Source organism: Scleropages formosus, chromosome 11, assembly GCF_900964775.1.
Source record: "Scleropages formosus chromosome 11, fSclFor1.1, whole genome shotgun sequence".
NCBI classification, from domain to species: domain Eukaryota; kingdom Metazoa; phylum Chordata; class Actinopteri; order Osteoglossiformes; family Osteoglossidae; genus Scleropages; species Scleropages formosus.
Window position 1 is genome coordinate 27356697 of NC_041816.1, and position 22655 is coordinate 27379351.

At 39.8% G+C, this 22655-nt stretch overlaps 1 protein-coding gene across 4 annotated transcripts; it reads left to right on the top strand.

Annotated features, from left to right (window-relative positions):
* Positions 1-691: 691 nt before the first annotated feature.
* On the top strand, positions 692-20696 carry LOC114911841 (butyrophilin subfamily 1 member A1-like). Of its 4 annotated transcripts, XM_029255994.1 has the most exons (11): positions 692-749; positions 4479-4575; positions 6912-6986; positions 7068-7418; positions 7604-7885; positions 8267-8392; positions 8993-9013; positions 13672-13692; positions 14696-14722; positions 15424-15535; positions 20187-20696. In XM_029255994.1, exons 2-11 carry the CDS (start codon positions 4563-4565, stop codon positions 20605-20607), a joined length of 1449 nt encoding a protein of 482 aa, XP_029111827.1. In that variant the 5' UTR covers positions 692-749; positions 4479-4562; the 3' UTR covers positions 20608-20696. The 4 variants fall into 4 exon arrangements, with proteins under 4 accessions (XP_029111827.1, XP_029111824.1, XP_029111826.1 ...); XM_029255991.1 differs by lacking the exon at positions 20187-20696 and having other exon boundaries at positions 15424-16281; XM_029255992.1 differs by lacking the exons at positions 692-749; positions 20187-20696 and adding an exon at positions 759-791 and having other exon boundaries at positions 15424-16281.
* The last annotated feature ends 1959 nt before the right edge of the window (positions 20697-22655 follow it).

Consider the following 22655-nt stretch of genomic DNA (forward strand, 5'->3'; position numbering starts at 1 on the left):
CCTTACTCAGTGTGTAAGGTGTGTGTATAAAAGCAATAAAATGGACAAAAAAGTGGAATTTAAACAAAATGTAATGACATGATGACAAACAGAGAATGTGAGACACAGGACTTGGTCAAAACTGAAGTTCTTTCTCTTCCAGCTCCAGGAGACATGAGCTCTGGGTTCTGCTGCTGCTCCTCACTGTAAATCCGTGTCCTCATCATTGACAAATGGCTCTTTTCTACAATAAATCATAATTCCAACAAAATGCTCATCGGATTCAGTAATAAAGTCAATGATCAACTTCCCTTTGTTTGGTGTCTCTTTGTTTGTCTCACAATCGTAACACGGTTTTTCCCCCAAAGTCCCGCAATATTATCTTTCAATAATATATTATAGGAACTGCAGTCACACTGATCAAAGCTCGTTACTTTTCAGCCTTCTCTCATATTTCACTTATATTTGGCAATATTTCAATATATTACTTAACAGCTCGCTCTTCTGTTCCTCAGCATTTTACAAACGAAAGTAAAACTTATGGAAAAGCGGAACACCGAGTGACGTGAACAGATTATGTTTCTCTGTAAAATAAACCGCTATTTAATTTCATTAATTACATGATTAATAGATCAAATTTATATTCCCTTAATATTGCCATTAATAACTGTAGACAAATTTTAACAAATCTTATATTTTATACTTCGAATCAATTTTTTTCTACTGCGAACTCGAATATGTACCACAGTACAGAGGTGGAGTAAAACACGGTAAGGAGGGCGGCTGTGGATCGCGGACATGATGAAACAACGGTAACGGTAGTGTCCATAAAAAACAGTGTTTGTTAACACTTTATGTTATATATTTCTGGGAGTTTCGGAGTGAAAACAGGTCGTTTGAAATAGTTTTATTGTAACGACCCGCGTTACTGCTGCTTGAGCGGGAAATCATGCGCTTATTGTAAATAGTTACATGGGAAAAATGTGGAACGTAAGTGTGCAAACACTGCGGGCACTTTTTCTGGGGGAAATGATGGGGTGACCGTGTTTGCAACCGCGTTCAGAGGCTGGATTGAGGAGCAGGATCTGGATGAAACGACGACGTCCTCAACCGAGTGTGTTATTTCGCTGTGTGCCGCTATTCATAAAGCGTTCGCGATAAACACTCCGCGTCACGCGTGTGCGTCCCTCTTCTTCGCCTCTGTCGTAAAAAGACGTTTAATAAAGCCAAATCGGAATCCAAAAGCAAAGTCGAGGGACAGGCGTGGCGTGGGTCAGGCGATTAGCAAACGTAGTACAGAGGGCTAGTAGACAAAGAACGAGGTCAGGAACATACAGGCAAAGTCGATGTCAGAAGAGGTTCACAGTGGCACGGCTCGGGGAAACACACACACATATTATTTCCTGAACCGCTTGTCCCATATGGGGTCGCGGGGAACCGGAGCCTACCCGGCAACTCAGGACGTAGGGCCGGAGGGGTCACACACCCAGGACGGGACGCCAGTCCGCCGCAGGGCACCCCAGGCGGGACTCGAGCCCCAGACCCACCAGAGAGAGGAGGACCCGGGCCAACCCACTGCGCGCGCCCCCCGAGGGGAACCAAAGAAGGCGAAACAAGGTTCCGTATGTGGGCTTCCTCGGCGTCCCTCTTTATTGCTGTTCCTATTAGGAAACAGCAGTGTAATGATGACGTATTATTGTGGAGACCGAGGGGTTGCCTGCCCCCCTCCCCGGTTCCCTCTTTCTCCCGCGCGTGCGTAGGCTAATATACTTGGCCGTGTACACATTTTGTGCCCCGCACGTTTTGCAGTTTAATGTTGTTTATTTTATCGTGAAGACAGCTGTGTGAAGTATAAGTCACCCATAGTTGCCTACAAGATATTAAACGAAGAGCTTCCATTTTTTCAGTGTCCGTCTGGGTTTATACACCTTTTATTGGAATACACGTGAGGATCTGGACTAACTCATTACTGCAGGTGTCGCCGATGTGCCGGCTGCGGGGGACGTGACAGCCCCACTAAACCCACGACGCTGCGCGCCGCTTTATTATTGTGGATAAAACAGGGTTAAGTGTTCGGCCAACAATGAATGAAACCTCGCGCTTCTCTCGGCAACCGAACGGTTCGCTTCGTTCTCCCTTGAGGAAACGGGGTTCTCGGACCGGTACGCAGGGGCGGACTGGCCATCTGGACTTTCTGGAGAAGTCCAGAACGGCCGTCGGCCTGGCTGGTTCATCATCAAAGAAAAAGTGTCAGATTAAGTGACGCTGACAGCCGACAAAAGGGGGCGCTAATGCAATCTTTTTTTTTTTTTGCTTATAAAACCGAAACTGACGTAAAGGGAGAGTGCGCTCATGACGGCAAGCAAAAATAACATAAAGGCGGTTGGGAGAAGCTAAAAGGAGGGGAAAAAAAAGCGAAGTCCTGAGAGACGGACTTTACAAAATGCAAAAAAATAAGAGAGATGTTTGGCAATAGTGTTGCCAGCAGCAGTGCAACTCACTGCAACAGGCAGCAGCATCCCTGACGAGGGAGAGACAGCAGCACAGCAGTTGCTCCTGAGCCAATGCCATGGTTCTGGTGAGTCGCCTGTCAGGACAGTTACATCAAGTTACCTTTGGCTTTGCCCGCCTCTCTCACTATAGAGCGTTATGTAGGGTCTGGGGTTCGAGTCCCGCTTGGGGTGCCTTGCGACGGACTGGCGTCCCGTCCTGGGTGTGTCCCCTTCCCCCTCCGGCCTTACGCCCTGAGTTGCCGGGTAGGCTCCGGTTCCCCGTGACCCCGTATGGGACAAGCGGTTCTGAAAATGTGTGTGTGTGTGTGTGTGTGTGTGTGTGTGTGTGTGTGTGAACAGCACTACTATAGTAAAATCCCAGGACATCCTTACTCCGAACGTTCACTGCTATTTATCACTCCGCATTGTCTGACGTGAATATTCCATGATTCATTGATTGATTCATAACGACTCGAGACAGCAGCGATTCTACAACCGTCGGGTAACATTGCTACTGAGTTAGAAAATAAATAAAGTAGCCTAACTAAGGTGATTGCTCCGATTAACATGAAACATGATAATGAGCGAGTAGTTGCAAATAATTTGTGCACACATGGTCACTCTCACTCAGCTTGGCTGCAGCATGACAGACAGAGTAGACGTCAAAACGATATTATTTTGATCGTGGCATACAGGCTAACGCAGCCAATATCCAAATTCACACCCATTCATCCCGTTTTAAATTGCCCACGAACTGGTCACGAACTCACATGAAAACAAACAGAATTTAACAGTTCTAACGGTGCTACGTGTCAGTTTGCACAATCAGGTGTTCTCACGTTATCTACAGCTGAAATTATAGCAAAACATAGGCTATAATAATTCTCCCCAAGATTGAGATAACATCACCCAGACAACCATTTTGTTTGAAAATAAACCTAAAATAATGTTTGCTTTCCATAACATTCAAAGTGTTATAAGAATATATAAGTAATCTAAAAGTAATTTAGGATTGGTTTAATATTAAGTGACAGATGTTATACTGAGACTTATCTGAAATCAACTTATGTGTATTCATCTGCTTATTCAGGGACACACAGACAGGCAGACATATGAATACTCAAATTGTAGAATAGTTCTGTTGTTTCAGGTTTCTAGATTCTAGGTTTATGTTTATCATATGTCATATACATTTTTGCATTCTGCTCTTTTTATGTAGATTTCAAGTATTTTAGTTCATACAATAATAAATTTATTTCGATCACCGTGGGTTTTGTGATGTTATTTGCCATAAATGCCATACATCGACTGCTGTAATATTGTGAGATAGTAGCGGCTGTTTGTAGTTGTGGTGTTGCCTATTTGGGGGGAAATCCAGGGCCGTTTTTTACTCCCAGTCCATCCCTGACCGGCAGCATCATGTCCCTGTGTGCTGGTGTTCAGTTGAACGTTAGAAATGAGCGCTACCTGTACTGTGTGTCCTTCTTCACCCCATCCAAACCCCGCACTGCGTCTAAGAATATTATGAGAAGTCATGTAATAACTACGTACAGTTTAAGTTGGTATAAATCAGATTTAAGTACATGCAGTTATATGTATATATGTAAAAATCATTATTTACTTAAACTTATGCAATGGAGCTATAGTTTAAGTGTGATTTGGGGGTGACACAGCCTGAAATCTAAAAGTCACTTGCGAACATTTTTCAATGAAAACAATCTGCCATAAAACGCAACAGTACATGTAATAATAAACATTTCATGGAAAATACATTGTAACGTGTCATAAATAAGTGCAGAAGAAAACACCATACAGTTCTGTGCTTTATAGTAACACACTGCTGCTTTTTCACTCTTGTACACTTTCTGTCACTGTGATCCTGAGCTGATTCATATAGTTCACTGACTCCATGTGGTCAGAAGTGCTGTAAGACCAATTTGTCTAACAGAAATAAGATAAAATATGCATTTATTCATACTGCAGACTCTCTTGTCCTTCTCTTTATAGTGAGTTCATGATCTCCAGTGAATGATCATTGCCTGGTATTTCACTGTCACTCTGAGACACATCCAGTTCTGCAGGTGACCTGGAATGACAGGATCAGGTAAGAACACCTGTGAGAACCGCAGAGCACCAGGCTGGTAAAGCACTGTGGAGTTCAGAGTAAAACATCTTTACCACAGTAAAGAGTATTTGCTGTAAAGTGACCGGGTCAGATTACTTGATATGAGACCTCAGTCCCTCAGACAACCAAGCAGTCAAGGCCATATCTTTTGTTTGTACAGTGGGTGCCTGACTTACAAACTTTTGAGTTACAAACTTTAACCCATGCAGTTTTGTTGGAAGTATTTATTTTTTTTCATGATGAGAGCATGATTACCAGTTTGAACTGCACGCCAAAGCTTCACGCAACACGATCACAGACAGCCACTGAGAGCAGTAACCGTAAGCATCTTATGTTGATGAGTCTTATGAGGGCAAGGGTCAAAGAAAAGGAGAACCCTAACCCTAACACTACAAGGAAGGGCAAGGAGTCTCCATGAGATTTCATGACCACTGTTGGTGGACCTCCTTCTTTCAATGTTTTCATGAGGTGCAGGTGTGTGGCTTATACTTGCAATTGACAAAAATAACCCCCACCCCCGTCGTCATCTGGGGTACTGTCCCCAGAGGTTGTGACAGCTGCAGAGTACCTGGTATGTCATGAAGCAGCAGTAAAGGTGCTGATACCATTCAGCAACACCTACCCGTGTGAAGCTGGGTTTTCAGCCGTGACAGCGCTCAGAACTAAAGACAGAACCACACCGACTCTTGAGGATGACTGACGTGTTGCCTTGTCTAAAATTTCTCCATGCATTGAGCACGTTATTCACAAGCAACAGCAACAATCCTCACACTGACTGAGTGGCTTCTCTAAGTTATGAAAAATCTCTGCAGTCCCTTATTCTGTTGTTTACTTTTTTGTTATTTTGCCAGAAATAACATTTCTTTTTATGTCTCTTTTAAAAGTAATGGTTAAGTGGAGTGAGTAGCTTTTGTTATCATGAATAATGTTTTCATTGACAAATTCTATATATTGGAAATTACTAGTTATTATTATTTATCGCTAAAAAATTCCTACCCCTATTATTATTGAGCAACTTAGGGACTAGTAGAAATAACTTTTAAAAATAAACATACAGGCTGTTTTTGAAACACGTGTTAGTTTTGTTTTATGCTGAGAAAAAATTCAGGCAATGTGACAACAGTACCAACTAATATGTTTTTGTTAATAAAACTAAGTTTGACAACAAGAACCTTTGTTAAGATTGAGGCAAAAGCTCAAGAGAGTAAATATCATGACCTGTGTAGGAAGACCCTCAGATGTTATTGTTGGCACTGAGATCCTTGGAGGAATAAAGCTTGAGAACAACTGCTGTACTTTGTGACACTTTTTTTGTAAAGCAGCTTATGTTTATTTACTGATCTCTACAGAGGGTTTCTTTCTGGACTCATTCAGAATGCAACTCAAAACTCAACAATTTTCAGATCAGAGTTCCCAACCCTAATTGTACACTGTGCAGTACTATGTGTACCATAGTACAGTGTACCAGTTATGAAGGTAGTGTTGATAGTTCTGTCCTCCTCTTCCTAAAGATTTTTCAGACTTCAAATAAAAGTCATTTAGTTCGAACTTACTGAGTCAGAAACGCCACTATGTATAATCGTACATTCTTTGTGGAAATGACACTGATCATTTTCAGCAGGGTTTTTAAATGAACGGATGTAATGATTTGTTTACTATAATTTTTTTGTTCCATTCAGACATCAGTGATGTGAACAGGATCCTGCTCAACCTGTATTAAACTATGATCTGAGTGAGAAAATAGCAGTAATTTGGTTCTTTTATTCTGTAGTTCATTAGCCTGATCATATTTCAGTAGCTGAAAAAGTTTTATTTTCACAAAATTAACCAGCAAAAGTGTTCTTTTACTGTAGTTTTTTTTTCCATTTGAATTTTTACACTTGTCTTGACAGATTTGTTGTGCTTTGACACCTGAAAGTAAAATCTCTTTGTGTCACTGATTCATGTGTCTGGTGTTTCAGTGTCACTCAGACATACATGTCAGATGCTGTGTGGCCTGCAAAACAAAATATCTGAAGAATAATGAAAGAAATAGACTAGAAAACCTGGGACTATTATAAGAGCAGACTGGGAGAACACTGAGCCTCACTGTAAAACAGCTTCACAAAGTATAACAGTTACTATAGTAAATCAGTCTGCTCAGTATTGGTAATTTTTTGTACTAGTACATTGAGTCCTTCAGTTAATCAATAGATTTTTTAAACTGATTTACTTAATCTATTGTCAGATCCTGTATGACTGTATAACTGTTCATTTTAAATTGATGGCGTGTATATACTCTCCTAACTGCTGGTTTCTGTACACGTTTCTCCCAGTGATGAAGATCAGTTGGTCTGAGTGTCTCTGTTTGATCCTCCTGCTTCTCCAACAGACCACTGTCTCCACGTTGGGTACATATTTCCCTGAGATAAGAATTTCAATCATACTGTGTGTCAACTGAATCAATTCTCAGTGTGTGTTGTTCTTCACAGAGAGCTTTGAGGTTCTTGGTCCAGCTGATCCTGTAGTTGCTGTAGCTGGTGAAGATGTTGTTCTGCCCTGTTACCTCAAACCCAACATCAGTGCTGTGGACCTGAGTGTCGAGTGGTTCAGGGTTCAGACCAAAGACCCACTTGTACATCTTTACCAGGATCATGAGGACAGAAATGAGAATCAGATCCCATCTTACAGGAGAAGGACATCACTGTTCCCTGAGGAACTGAGGAACGGAAACACTTCATTAAAAGTTAAAAATTTGCGAGGATCTGACAATGGAGAGTATAAATGTCTTGTCCAGTCGGGGAAATTTTATGACGATTCTTCCATTGAAGTTCATATTAAAGGTGAACATTAGAATTTTGTTTGAATTAATGAAATTAATGTTTAATTTGGAGGTGTCATAAGAACTTCTCTAGTAATCTATTTCTAAAGGTGAAAGCTGTTTTACAATGCATCATGTAATTTCAATCAAGTTTCAATGCATTTTAAATACATTTTTCTCTTAGCTACACTATTTCTGTTTCTGTAGCTGTAGGAACCCAACCAGTGATCTCCATCGAGGGATATAAAGAAGGAGGGATCAGTCTGGTGTGTGAATCTAAAGGCTGGTACCCTCAGCCTGAAGTGGTCTGGATGGACAGTGAAGGACACAGTCTCCCTGCTGGACACACAGAGACACACACAGACAGTATGGACCTCTTCATCTTGAGACGACGTGTTATTGTACAGGAGACAGAGATCAACAGGTTCACCTGTCGAGTTCTACAAGAGGACTTAAATGAAATAAAAGAGACAATGACTGAAATCCCTGGTGAGTTACACATATTTAGTATAAATAAGGGGGGTGTAGTGGTGCGATGGTGTGGTGGATTCAGCTGGTGCCTGCTGTATAGCAGGTATAAACAGCTCGATGGAGGCACAGCATAGCACGTTTAAATTACTGTGAATAATGAACAGGTTCTAGTATCACAACTTTTTTGTATCGTCCCGGTTTGTGCCTCGATCCATCTGTATTAAAGTGTTTCCACACTTTGTAGTTTTCTGAAGACTAAAACTGAGGTACTTATTTACTGGTTTCTTCTGGTTAAATTAAACATTGGGACTTTAGGTTCTGTGGCTATTTTATTTTTTAATTAGTGAAAGATGTAAATCTGTAATCATTATGTGAAATGAATTATTTGTTGTATTCCAGGTGAGATGTTTCATCGTGCCCATCCCTGGAAGGTGACGTTTGCTGTCATCTTCAGTCTGTCTGCTGTTGGTATTATTGGATGCACAGTTTTGATTCACCGTTTTGTAAAACTGCGGCAAAAGAGAGGTATTTTAGCAAGTTACTGTTCACATTTATGGTTTTATTCGTGTTAAAAAAAAGTTAAAAAACATAGTTGAAAAGCAGTATTATGTGAAAGTGATTTTATATCATAGCCCACAGCACTAATTTGAATTTCGTCCCACTGTATGTCCACACATGTAGTGGAATGACAATAAAGCTCAACTTGACTTGACTAATTATATGGTATGAGTTATATTCACTAGTTAGAGTCACTTGTTTTGGGTTATTTATTATTAGCAACTATAACATTCAATATCATGTCCAAAGAATATTTAAACATTTTTTCAACCATGAGTTTTAAGCTCAATCTGAATAAAAAATTCAGTGTTTAAAATGTAGTTGCACAGTAACTGGTTGCTGAATTTCACTTTTTCAGGTATTTACAATATTCACTTGAAGTTTAAATAACTGATCACTTGCCACCACAGCTGAAGGATGAGATAATATGATAAAATCTTAAAAATCACATGCAAATACTTATATGCAGTGTTTGACTGTAATGTTTCATGAGACTGATTTCATGACATAATTTCATTTATTTCTCTTCACACTGACTAATTACAATATTTACTCTTTTATCCACAGCTCAGATCAAAGAACAGTATGGTAAGTAACACAGTTGTATGAAAGTGATGTATGAAAATGTTGCAATTTCATTTCTTTAGCATATTTGACTGACAGAATTACAGTGTATAACGTGGTACCACAGTCAGATGACCAGTAAAAATGACCGTGTTGAAGTCAGTGTTGGACGCAGGTTAATTCAGCAGCAGTTTCCTTCTTTGTCAGGATTTTCACATTTGCAAAAAAAACTAATTTATCGATTTTCTCTCAAGGTCATTTTATATTCTGCACAATATTTTCTGCATCACTGATGATCCTTTTTCCATAGTGAGAATCTGAAGATTTTACAGCTTGTAAAGTGATTTTGATAACTAAATCCAGTTGCTGAGCAAGTAACTGTAGTGTTTTCACTGCTGAATCATAAACTTTTTGTTCCTACTGGTCTGAAAGATCAATAATAACATCTTAAAACATTAACTGCACATAAAATATTCAATAACAACTTTGATTGAATGACATATTTTCCTGCAACGATATTTTGCTGTAAATATCAGAAAACAATAGTGAGTTGGATATATGCTTAAGTCAACATCTGTATGAAGATGGGAATTTCCTTCTGACATCAACTATTACAGACTGTGTTACAGAAAATATTTACTTCTCTAGTTCTGTTCTATTACTGTTTCAGATTCCTTCCAGTAAAGGAATCAAACTACAGAATTGTTGTTTAGTTAAATTCAGCAGAATTTTGTCACCATAGCAAGAGCTTGAAATTTTAACTGCAGGTTATTATTAAGTTTCAGTTTAGGGTTATTGTCATTATACACAGAGGCACATCACACACAATGTTTTACTTGCACAGTTTCAGATGTAAAATATGTAGAAAAACACTTTAGACATTTAACATTCACTGTGTCCCTTACAGAGGGGCACGATGGCACAGCGGGTGTGGCTGGGTCCTGCCCTCTGGCGGGTCTGGGGTTTCAGTCCTGCTTGGGGTGCCTTGCGGTGGACTGGTGTCCTGTCCTGGGTGTGTCCCCTCCAACCCTGTGCCCTGTGTTGCTGAGTTAGGCTCTGGCTTGCTGTGACCCTGCTTGGGGCAAGCAGCCTTAGCAACTGTGTGTGTGTGTGTGTGTGTCTCACTTGCTATGATTTTTACACCTGTGTCTCACAGACCAGTTCACAGTAATGGTTGTGGCCTTTGGTCCCAAATAGGTTGGACATCCCTGGTTTATGTATTTTTGATGCTTCCACATTCCAGAGATGTGTGTTTTAGGTGAACTGCTGACTATAAACTGACCCTAGTTTTTACTGTACTTTTTGTGCTCATCAGATGCAGGTTGTAAAAACATGATTTTTTTATCAGAGGCTAATGAACACCTGCAAAAATTTATATTTGTTCATTTTTATCCCCTCCTGGGGTCTTGCAAAGCAGCACGGCTTCATGGGACCACAGGGAAAATTCCTGGCAAGAACAGGAGCTGCGTTCCATTCAGTATTTGAGTACAAAGTACAGCAGTCAGTAGTTCTATGTGGGAGTGAACGAGTGCGGACCTGGTCCTGGACAACAGTCTTGGTCTTATTACGAGGTTTCTTTCTCATGATCCTGTTTGCCAGAGTTCCCCTTCTACTCACACACACTCACTCACACACACACACACACTGTCTGAAACTGCTTGTCTCGAGGGGGGTCGCGGTGAGCCAGAGCCTAACCCAGCAAAGCAGTGTGTGAGGCTGGAGGGGGAGGGGACACACACAGGACGGGACGCCAGTCCATCATAAGGCACCCCAAGCAGGACTCAAACCTCAGACCCACCAGAGAGAAGGACCCGGCCAAACCTACTGCGCCACCACGCCCCCCTCCCATTGTGCAGTGTTATGTAAATCATAATGATATATAAAAAGTTAACATGCATTAATGCTATGGTTCTATGTTGTGCTTTTACTTTGTTTTTTTTCCTCTAATATCACACTGTTTCAACACTGGAAAGTGTTGCTTTATAGATCAGCTAATGATCCTGTTTGCTGAAATTTCCCTTGTACTGTATTATATAAATCATAATGATATATTAACAGTTAATATGGTTAATATGCATTAATGTTAGTTTGCTAGGTTGTGTAATACGATTTTTTCTTTTTTTTACTAATATCACACAGTTTTTGTGTGTGTGTGTTTCTGTTGAAACTCTTTATAGATCAGCTCAAAGTGATTTGATGTTAGAGACACTACATTAGAGTGATCTTCGATAGACATCAGCTAAATATGAAATAATTCACACCACTGTAGTGTCAAAATATATAATTACTGTATAGAATGGCAGAGAAATATAAATGTACTTAGACAGTAATAGAAAATCTTTGGATTTAAGAAAAAACTGTTCAGTTTATATTTATGATGCAACAGGTGATCAACAGGGTTCATGAACATAAATACTACAATAAATTATATTGCTGGCATGAGCAAAAGACACTTAGAAGCAAGTTTTGTACAATGAAAAATCTGATATATTAAAATCTTTTGCTCCCAGTGTTTCAGACATAGTTAAAGTGTAAGAAGATATTATGGTAAAATGTAAATGTATGTGCAGTGTGTGACTGTACTGTTTCGTGACACTAACTTCATTGCATAATTTCATTAATCTTACAAACGCCATTTCCAGAAAGGCTGGGACACTGTCTAAAAATGCAACAAAAACTAAAAATTGTAATTTGTTCAATTACTTAAACTTTTATTTAACTGATAAAAGTACAAAGAATAGATTTTCAGTGTTTTCACTGATGAACTTAATTCTGTTTGATAAATATAAACAAATTCAGAAATTGATGCCTGCAACACACTCAAAAAAAGTTGGGCTGCTTGGGTGTCGGTTTGAATCCAGCTCAGTCTGTGTGGAGTGTTTATGTTTTCCCATTTCTGTGTTGGATTCTTCCCTCAGTCTGATAGTGTGCAATTCAATTGAATTGATGAGTCTATAATTGTGTGTGTGTGTGTGTGAGAGAGAGAGAGAGAGAGCGAGAGAGAGAGAGCGAGAGAGAGTGAGAGAGTGAGTGTGTGTTTGTAGTTCCAGGAAAGGCGCTTAATGAAAGTTAGTGAGTGAACAGATAGATGGATGATCACACAGTTCTTGTTCAGTGAAATACAGGTGGTTCTGGACTTATGAAAAGGTTTTGTTCTGATGACCCTGTTGTTACCTGAAAATCCTCTTGTTCTATATTGTATAAACCATAAGGATATGTGAGCAGTTAATATATAAATGTTACATTGCGCAACAGGGCTTTGTTGTTTTTTTACTAATATCACACATTTGTCATGTTATAATAACAGTAATATTGCAATAATAATTGCTGCTAAAAATGAACACTGGCTGAGCCCCAAACAATAACAACTATTGGTGTTTGGGATTTGAAAATAATATAATAAGGAGGGATGACTGTTGTAAGTCACATGTGTTGTAACTCAAGAATTACCTGTAAGGTGATGGAATCGTACACAGTAGGGGGTGTACTGATCAACAACACAGACCTGTAAGTTCATGAAGTTAAGAGTTCAAGTGTCAGAAAGGTCTTTTACTGCAGTAACTGTAAGAAAGTTACTTCACCTGACAAAGTCCAGTAAAATACCCCAATGTATACATGCCTAAAAATAGTCTTAACATCAGGTGAGATAAAACCATTTTGATGAAGATGGGAGGCAGATAATAGTTATTTAGGTTATATGTTTTATTATATCTATAAATGAATTTATACAAAAAATGAGATGAGCTCCTGTACAACATCTTGGTGATTGTTTCCTCTGTCTCTGTTTAAACTGACACATCTGTTCTCTACAGATCAGCTTGAAGTGCGATTAATGTAGTGTCTCTAACACTGTAGGTCGTCTTGGACAAAGACATCAGCTAAATATAAAAAAATACACCATTATATTATGTCAAAGCAGGGAGGTGTGGTGGTGCAGTGGGTTTGGCTTGTGCCTGTTCTCCGGTGAGTCTGGAGTTTGAGTCTCGCTTGGGGTGCCTTGCATCCCATCCTAGGTGTGTCCTCTCCCCCTCCAGCCTTATGCCTTATGTTGCTGGGTTAGGCTTCGGTTCGCTGTGACCCCGCTCGGGACAAGCAGTTTCAGACTCTGTGTGTGTGTGTATTTTCCGCTAACTGATCTGCTTGACTGTGAGAAAATATTCCACATGGTGCCATATCTAACCTATCTGGTTTCCCATATCAAGAGCTTCCTGTGCATAATTAACAGATTACCCTCATCATCCCACATTCAGAACGTCTGTTAACATACAACATAGATTTTCCTAGGATTTGGACTTGTATAATTTTCACAAAATACTCCCAAGAAGGTGAAGTCATTGGAGAATTGTTTCCGGGACACGATTGTAGGAAAGTTGGATGAAAGTGAAAATACAAACACACACACACATATTGACTGAAACAGTGACCGTGCTTAGGACAAGTGCTTTCAGTCAATGTGTGTGTGTGTGTGTGTATTGTGTCAAAACATGAACCTACTGTAGAATGACACAAAAATACAAATATTCTGATATAGTAAATGTGCATAAATGGCAAAAAGGAGGAAACAGAATGAGACTCATTTATTCACAAGTGAGAGAATGAAAGAGTCAGCAGATCCACTGAACTACATCTGTGATTTTTTTCAAATCCATCTTTTATTTACACTGATGTTCTTCTGTCTACAGAACAGATCACCAGTGAACTGAGTAAGTAAGAGGACTTGTGTTTCTGTTTGTGCCTTTGAATGCATGTGTGTGTGTGTGTGTTTATGCAAATATGAAACTATAACAGCAAAACACACCTTTCAAAAGCACAATTGTCTGGGTACAGAAACAATATAAAAAAAAAACATGTCAGAAATATGGAAAAATAATTGATTCCCTTTTAATTTGTGTTGGAGATGAGGAAGGAGCTTTTCAGAGTCATAAGCTGAACAATAAATATGACAGTAATAGTAAATGGTTCCTGTTTATATTTTTCATCAGTTCATGAAATGGGCGTAAATAAATAAATGTAAACATAAATGTAATGTCACAATTAATAATGGAAAAGTAAAAATACCACTACAATAGGACTTTTGAGTTTATGAGTAAAACAAGGTAAACAGTACATGTATTGAGAGAGAAATGTATCATCACCTCCTGTACAGCTGTAGTTACTGTTAGTAGAGCAGAGATGGTACTACTGTACCTGCAGAAACTGAAGAGCATCACATACTGTCCATAGTGTATTTTACTGTGTTTGTACTTTAACAAAAGAAGGAGTCACAAAAAGTCCATAATATAACAGTTTATGGAATCCATTCTGAGTGAAGTGACTGTGAAAGGTTTGTTTCTGTCATAATCAGAGCCCAAGAACTATAAACTGTACCTGTAAATTAAACTGATTTTGTATTTTTTTATATTTCATTTTAGTGTCTGTTAAAAAAAATAATTTTTCAAAAGTTATATAAAATTAATGATTTCAATGGACTCGTACTTTTCCTAGTTGTATTTTCCATGTTCAGCTGTAGTAAACATGTTTGTGAGAGCTGGTAAGTAGAGTGGAGCTGAATTGATCCCACAGAATTGAGTTTGGTTCTTCTTATATTGTATGTGACACCGTATGAGACTCTGTCCTATAAGAATTGACACGAAAGACACTGAGACAAGTCCAGACTGACTGCAGTATCTGATTCCATGTGTCTCATTTTTATTTCTCTCTCTACAGAACTTCTGAAGGCACAAAGATACGCAGGTGAGTTTCTTCTGCTTCTTCTCCCCATTGCAGCTCTTCTCTTATTTTAAGGACACAAAGCCATAAATGTGACTCCACAACCTTTGCATCTTGGACCAATTTATTTATCATTTGAAGGAGAAACAGGTGGGTTGAGAGCAGTTCGGTGTGACCAGAGCAGATTATATAATTATCATAATAATCATTTTTTACTTCAGTTTTGACTTAATTTAACTAATTTTATTGTATTCAGTAATATTAAGTCAAAACAACTTTTGAAACATAAATTCTCTAACACTCTTTTCTCAAAGGTATACATATTAATTGTTACAATTTCTTACAAAACATCTGTTATCAAATAATATTAATTAATTCACTCATTCTCGCTAACGGCTTGTTCTGATCGCCGGCACACACACACACAGCGCCCTCTGTTGCCCGTAATAATATATATGGGTTGAACCACAGTCCTGCTCTCCGGTGGGTCTGGGGTTCGAGTCCCGCTTGGGGTGCCTTGCGGCGGACTGGCGTCCCGTCCTGGGTGTGTCCCCTTCCCCCTCTGGCCTTACGCCCTGTGTTGCCGGGTAGGCTCCGGTTCCCCGTGACCCCGTAAGGGACAAGCGGTTCTGAAAATGTGTGTGTGTGTGTGTGTGTGTTTAAAAAGTGTTATTTTTTATCACATTGTGAAATATAATAATTGACCACCTCTCTGTCCTCCACAGTTGATGTGACTCTGAACCCTGATACAGCACATCCTAAACTCATCCTGTCTGAGGACAGGAAACAAGTGAGACGTGGAGACACATGGCAGGATCTCCCTGACAACCCAGAGAGGTTTAAATGCTGGAAAAGTGTCCTGGGAAAAGAGAGGTTTTCTTCAGGGAAATGTTACTGGGAGGTGAAGGTTGGGGACAAGACTGACTGGACTTTAGGAGTGACCATAGAGTCTATAGACAGGAGGGAGTATTTTCCACTGAATCCTAGTGGTGGTCTCTGGGCTCTCAAACTGGATAGTGGGAATAAATACGAGGCTCTCGCTGACCCCCCTGTGTCCCTCCCCCTGAGTGTGAAGCCCCGGAAGGTGGGGGTGTTTGTGGACTATGAGGAGGGTCAGGTGTCCTTTTACAGTGTGGAGGACAAGTCTCATATCTACACTTTCACTGGATATAAATTCACTGAGAAGCTCTATCCATTCTTCTGGCCAGGCTTCCGGAACTCAGCCCCACTCATCATATCTCCTGTGAGTCACACAGACTGAAGAAACTGAATTTAGCTTTAATGTTCAGGTCATGGTGTTATATTCTGATTTAATTCCCATTCGGGGTTTGGAATATCTCCATCGAAACATGCCTTTTGTTCTGTACATTGCGTTGCTTTTAAATAAATATTGTTTAACAGCAGCTATGTTTTAAAGTTCCAACATGTGGAAATAAAAGAGAATCACGTCATGCAAAATTCATTAATTTCCAAATATGAACATTAACAAGCCTGTTCAATATATTTGCATGTTGTATCCGAATCGACGATTCCTGATCACCTTACTATTGTATTGTCTTCCTTGATCCTTTCTCAGTAGTCTTTTTTTGTAAAACTAAAACAATACAAAAGTAATACTAAACGTTAATTACATATCTTTAAATACAAATATCCATAAATACACCTAAATAATGTCTACACTATTAACATAACGTAAATATTACATTCAGGCTACTATAATTTACTAAAAACGTAAAGGCAACTTACAAGGGATGCTTTCCAAGGCACTACAGCCTCAAGCAGACCGCATGGCACAAATCGACTGAAGACACTTCCTGCTCCTTAAACTATAGCTATGCTTGTGTCACGTGGCCCATCCATCCAATGACGTAACAGTAAGAAAAAACGTGAAGAATAACGTTATTCTCCAAAATGACCACTAGGTGGAAGAAACCCAAAACAAATCTAAAAATATCTCACAGAACAGTACATACATATACTATATTCTATTGGATATATACTGAGTAAAACTAATGGAAATTACCATAATTCAAAGAAAATGTTCCACTTACTTTTGTTATGTTTGCTGTGGGAGACAGTAAAAAGGGCAACAAAATGCAGTCGCTTGCCGGGAGACAGTTCCACTCCAGGCCACACGGTGGCGCCAAACAGAACAGACTGTAAGTGGAACTATGTTTTTGTGGTTTCCTGTAAAATCCGCCGAGGAAGAAACAGGAAGTTGAGACTGCGCTCGCGCACAGAAAGTGTGTTTCATAATATTGTAAAACCCTTTTTGCACCATTTCCCACTTCGTGTGCAGCCTCCTGGTAACATTTAGTTAGTTGGAGACCCGAAGAGGATCATTTCTTTGTTCTGTAACAGGAGTGGGCGTGACTCCGTGAGTTCGTTTAATCGCGTCTGGTTGGTTGTTTGTTCAATGTGATGAAATAAATGCACATTTTCCTACTGGTCTCAGTGCAGTGAGTAACAACAAATATCAATTTTTTTTTAAACAGTAACTTTGAATATTTGTTCCTTTTTGGGTCTTAGTGACACTTTTTTAAGTAACGTAATGTGGCTCCCTTACATGCGATGGCAACAAGTAAAGGAAACAAGGGGGAAATTTCACAGTGAACTTTACCTTATAGTGCTGTAAAATACTTGTGACTCTTACACTACCAACGGTACCTGTTGTAGGTGGTGAATGTAACAGCTCTACGGTATCTGATTTCTACAAGACTTTTTGAAAGATTCTTTTTTTAATTTTTCAGAGCTCACTTGCTGTATCAAAGCATGTTCCTAAATACTCTTATTTGTCAGTAGTCGGTTTACTTGATTGCTTCTTTGGTTATTGAAAACTTTGGAATTACAGTCACGTGTTAATCATGGAGGAACTGAATATTTAGTGTAAGAAAGATGCCTGAATGTGGTCATTTACTCGCAGTGTCATTTTGACACAGAAATGTTGTTATTCGCTCGGTGGAGGAAAAGTTGAAACATTTATGATTGTGTGTTCTTATACACCTCATTGTATGTTTAATTTTCCATGTGCAGTTAATTGAAGATACAGGGTGTTGCAACAAAATGTGTTGCTGATGGCAATTAGATGCAAAGAAGTTGTAGTGTAGTTGATATGGAAACGCTCGTTGTTTAGTTGGGAAGGAATGTTCTGCTCCGAAGCATTTTGTAGCAGTGAGCAAAGAACCTGTAGAAAGCAAGTAAACAACCTTGTAGCCGATGAAATGTATACCATGAACAAGTGACACGTTGAACATGCATGAAGTTTGTTATAAATTATGAGTGTTTGTTTTTCGGCAAGACTCCCTGATCTCCATTGCGAGTGTGGGACTCTCCCTTCAACCCAAGTAAAGGACACCACGAGTGAACCTTACTCCTGTCTTTTTTATTATGTTGGATGGTGCAAATTTCTTACACACCTCATACCAACCACTGTTTGAATTTCTCAGATGGCGCCTCTCCGCTCAGCAGAGGATTCTTTGCTTACCCTGAAGTTGGACGAAATGAAATCGGAGAGCGAAGAGCAGGACTGCGCTGCAATGGGAGGCGTTGCTGATCTAGAACTGAACAAAGTCACTTGTCAGAAGCTGTGGGGGGGGGCACAGTGCACTCGATGGACATGTAAACCCAAAGTCAGAGGTGGGTAGACTCTGCAGTGTCAAAGGCGAACCATCTGCTGAGACCGTAGTCAATACAGAATTGGTTGATTAAGATCTACGTGTTTTTCAAGTATCTGATGAACACATTGCCTGTTTGACAAAGTATACCATGGAGAAAGAGTCCAACACAGGAGTTCTGCAGACTGAAGGAAAGACTGAGGAGTTTGGTGGACATCCTGGTGGTTTAAGTAGTATTTTATGTGTGCCAGGCAACCATTTGGAGCATCCGGAGCTTGACAGGGAGGGTACCACCATGGAGATCATCAAGAACAATAAAGGAGGCCCTGAATTGTGTACAGAAGGCTACTTGTACACTAAGAAGAGCTCAAAAAATACAGAAATATGTTAGGAATGTTCTCAGAGGAATGCATTTTCTTGCAAAGGGTGCGCTATTACAGATTTGGAGGTAAAGCAACTACTTTCTGTCACTGTGAGCATAATCACGACCCGGATCCTAAGAAGATTGAAGCAGCCAAGGTCAAGAACACCATAAAAAGTCACTTTGACCAACAGGGTCAGAACAGCACATATTGTTGAAAATGCCATATGTCAGCACTTGAAGTTCATTGTGCCATTGGTAGACGACCAATTTAACATGTTAATTTAACATGTGGATTTTGTTTTAGTACCTTTTGTTTGCCAGCCACTGGCACAGTGGTGCAGTGGGTTGGACCGGGTCCTTCCTCTCTGGTGGGTCTGGGGTTCGAGTCCCGCTTGGGGTGCCTTGTGATGGACTGGCGTCCCGTCCTGGGTGTGTCCCCTCCCCTTCCGGCCCTACGCCCTGTGTTACCGGGTAGGCTCCGGTTCCCCGCAACCCCGTATGGGACAAGCGGTTCTGAAAATGTGTGTGTGTGTGTGTGTGTGTGTATTTCATTTTAGTGTATTTTGAAAAAAAAGTTTTTAAGAAGTCACATAAAATTAATTATTTCAATGGCCTGATGTACTTCTAGTAAACATGTTTGTGAGAGCTGGTAAGTAGAGTGGAGCTGAATTCATCCCACAGAACTGAGTTTGGTTCTTCTAATGCTCTATGTGACACTCTGTGAGACTCTGTCCTATAAGAATGGACACGAAAGACACTGAGACAAGTCCCAACTGACTGCAGTATCTGCTGTGCCACTAATTCCATGTGTCTCATTTTTATTTCTCTCTCTACAGAACTTCTGAAGGCACAAAGATACGCAGGTGAGTTTCTTCTGCTTCTTCTCCCCATTGCAGCTCTTCTCTTATTTTAAGGACACAAAGCCATAAATGTGACTCCACAACCTTTGCATCTTGGACCAATTTATTTATACAGCATTTGAAGGAGAAACAGGTGGGTTGAGAGCAGTTCGGTGTGACCAGAGCAGATTATATAATTATCATAATAATCATTTTTTACTTCATTTTTGACTTAATTTAACTAATTTTATTGTGTTCATTAATATTAAGTCAAAACAACTTTTAAAACATAAATGCTCTTACACTATTTTCTCCAAGGTATACATATTAATTATTACAATTTCTTACAAAGCATTCAAAAAACCTGTTATCAGAATTGATTAATTAATATTAATACCCAAAAATTCACTCATTCTTGCTAACAGCTTGTTCTGATCGCCATCATACAGACACACAGAGCGCCCTCTGTTGCCGTAATAATACATAATAATGTTTGAAAAATGTTAATTTTTGTCACATTTCAAAATGTAATAATTGACCATCTCCCTGTCCTCCGCAGTTGATGTGACTCTGGACCCTGATACAGCACATCTTCAACTCGTCCTGTCTGAGGACAGGAAACGAGTGAAACATGAAAACACAAAGCAGGAGCTCCCTGACAACCCAGAGAGGTTTAAACGCCGGATAGGTGTCCTGGGAAAAGAGGGTTTTTCTTCAGGGAAACATTACTGGGAGGTGCAGGTTGGGGACAAAACTGACTGGGATTTAGGAGTGGTCAGAGAGTCCATCAACAGGAAGGGAAAACCTATATTGAGTCCCAATAATGGTTACTGGACTATCTGGCTGAGGAATGGAAATGAGTATAAGGCTAATGCTGAGTCCTCTGTTTCCCTCCCCCTGAGTGTGAGGCCCCAGAAGGTGGGGGTGCATGTGGACTATGAGGAGGGTCAGGTCTCCTTTTACAGTGTGGAGGACAAGTCTCATATCTACACTTTCACTGGATATAAATTCACTGAGAAGCTCTATCCGTTCTTCTGCCCAGGCTTCCAGAACTCAGCCCCACTGATATCTCCTGTCAGTGACACAGACTGAAGACACTGATTTTAGCTTTTAATGTTCAAATTATGATGTCATATTCTGATTTAATTTCCCTTCTCACCCGTATTCAGGGTTTGTAATTTCTCCATCTAAACATGTCTGTTGTACATTGTGATGCTTTTAAATAAATATTGTTGAACAGTAATTATGTGTTTTTAAGTTACTTTATGTGGAAGCAAACAGAATGATGTCATGGAAAACTCACACACACACACACATTTTCAGAACTGCTTGTCCCATACGGGGTCACGGGGAACCGGAGCCTACCCGGCAACACAGGGCGTAAGGCCGGAGGGGGAAGGGGACACACCCAGGACGGGACGCCAGTCCGCTGCAAGGCACCCCAAGCGGGACTTGAACCCCAGACCCACCAGAGAGCAGGACCCAGTCCAACCCACTGTGCCACTGCACCCCCTATGGGGAACTCAATAATTTTCAAACTGATCACAGTATTAAAATTAATGAGTCTTTTCAATAAATTTACAATTACATGTATTCATTTATCAGACACTTTTCTCCAAAGCGACGTACATCTCATAGAAAACACAATTTACTCATTACATAGTAGAAACAGGCACTTAGATGCAGATGTGTGATTCTAAAGTACAGTTAGTTTGTTACTTTCCACATATGAAACAGTGTTCATCACACAAGTAGCTGCATAAAACTGTATCCGAATATCGACGATTCCTGATCACCTTCCTAATAATTTACAATATTGCACAATACTGTAATACAAGTATCAAAGTATATATATTCTATTTGATATATAGTCAATAAAACTAATGCAAATTGCCTTAATTAATCTCATTTCTTTAAAAAAAAATGTTCTAGTTAGTTTTATTATGTTTGCTGTGGGAGTCAATAAAAGAACGCAAACCTGAAAAAAACAATGCCCATTTGCATCAGCATATAAACTTCCTTCTAAGTGATTGTTTCTACTAGAACTACAGGTGTCAGCATTCTCTTTGGCGATCAAAGTTTTGAGAATGTAAGTATGTTTACCATTATACAGAGTAGAGTACTAGGAGTGGACGCCACCTGGAGGGGACAGCGCAACCGAGCAATGTGCGTCTATGCTCCGGTAGAGGCCGTGTCCCACATGGCTCTTTTAGTCCGAGTGAACTGAAAAGACATAATCTCATCGACACGGGTGAGAAAGAATACTTGTGTCCTGAATGAGGGAAGGGCTTCAGGCAGTTGTCTCACCTGAAAAGTCACCTGATGATACACTCAGGAGAGAAGCCGAACGCTTGCACCAAGTGTGGGAAACGTTTGCAGCTCTTCGCTCACTAGAAAACCCATCAGCTGGTGCATAAAAAAGTGAGTGAATACTGTTGTGCAGAGTGTGAAAAAAAATTTGCTTCCCTATTCCACATAAACCAGCATAAGCAAAGTCACTGTACTGACAAACAGCACTGAGTGACGTATGAAACATGAAAAAGGGTCTCGGTTTGTGTCCTGGCTGTTACAGTGTACATCCGTTTTTGTTTTTAAATGTATGATTTTTAATCATGTAACATGTTGCCACTATTAGTATTTGCAAAACATATCCATTTTTTATGAATAAAATTATTTTCTTTAGTCCTTATAAAAGCTAGAGCAGTTGTTCAGGGTTGAGAACTAATGCATAACATAGTATCAAATTTTTATTAAAAATCAAGCAAGTGTTCAAGTAATTATTTTTATAGCTGTAGCTAAAAAGAAGGAAAAGGTAAAACAGAAAATGTGGTCATTGTTTGAATCAGCAGATCATGTTCTTATGCTAAATTATTAGTTTAGTTGGGACAAAAACCATCTTATACTATTGACTTGTGCTGTTTGTGCTGTTGGGGAGCCAGTGCTTCTCGGAGACTTTAAAATTCGTACAGCACAAAAAAATCTCATTGGCCTGAATGTGCGAAGTATTTAGGAAGCTGCTAAAAGTGCCTCCATGCAGAACTGAAGGGTGGAGATGTTTATTGCTAGTTTCTGAATATCAATCTCAAAGAGTTCGCTCAGTGTAAATATGAGTATGTGTACCATGTTTGGAAACAAACTGA

What these genes read in the sequence shown, in the direction of transcription:
- LOC114911841 (XM_029255991.1), top strand. An exon ending in AAAACTGCGGCAAAAGAGAG is followed by an intron (nt 8,393 to 8,992) that starts GTATTTTAGCAA and finishes TTTTATCCACAG; the next exon opens with CTCAGATCAAAGAACAGTAT. An exon ending in GAAGGCACAAAGATACGCAG is followed by an intron (nt 14,723 to 15,423) that starts GTGAGTTTCTTC and finishes TGTCCTCCACAG; the next exon opens with TTGATGTGACTCTGAACCCT.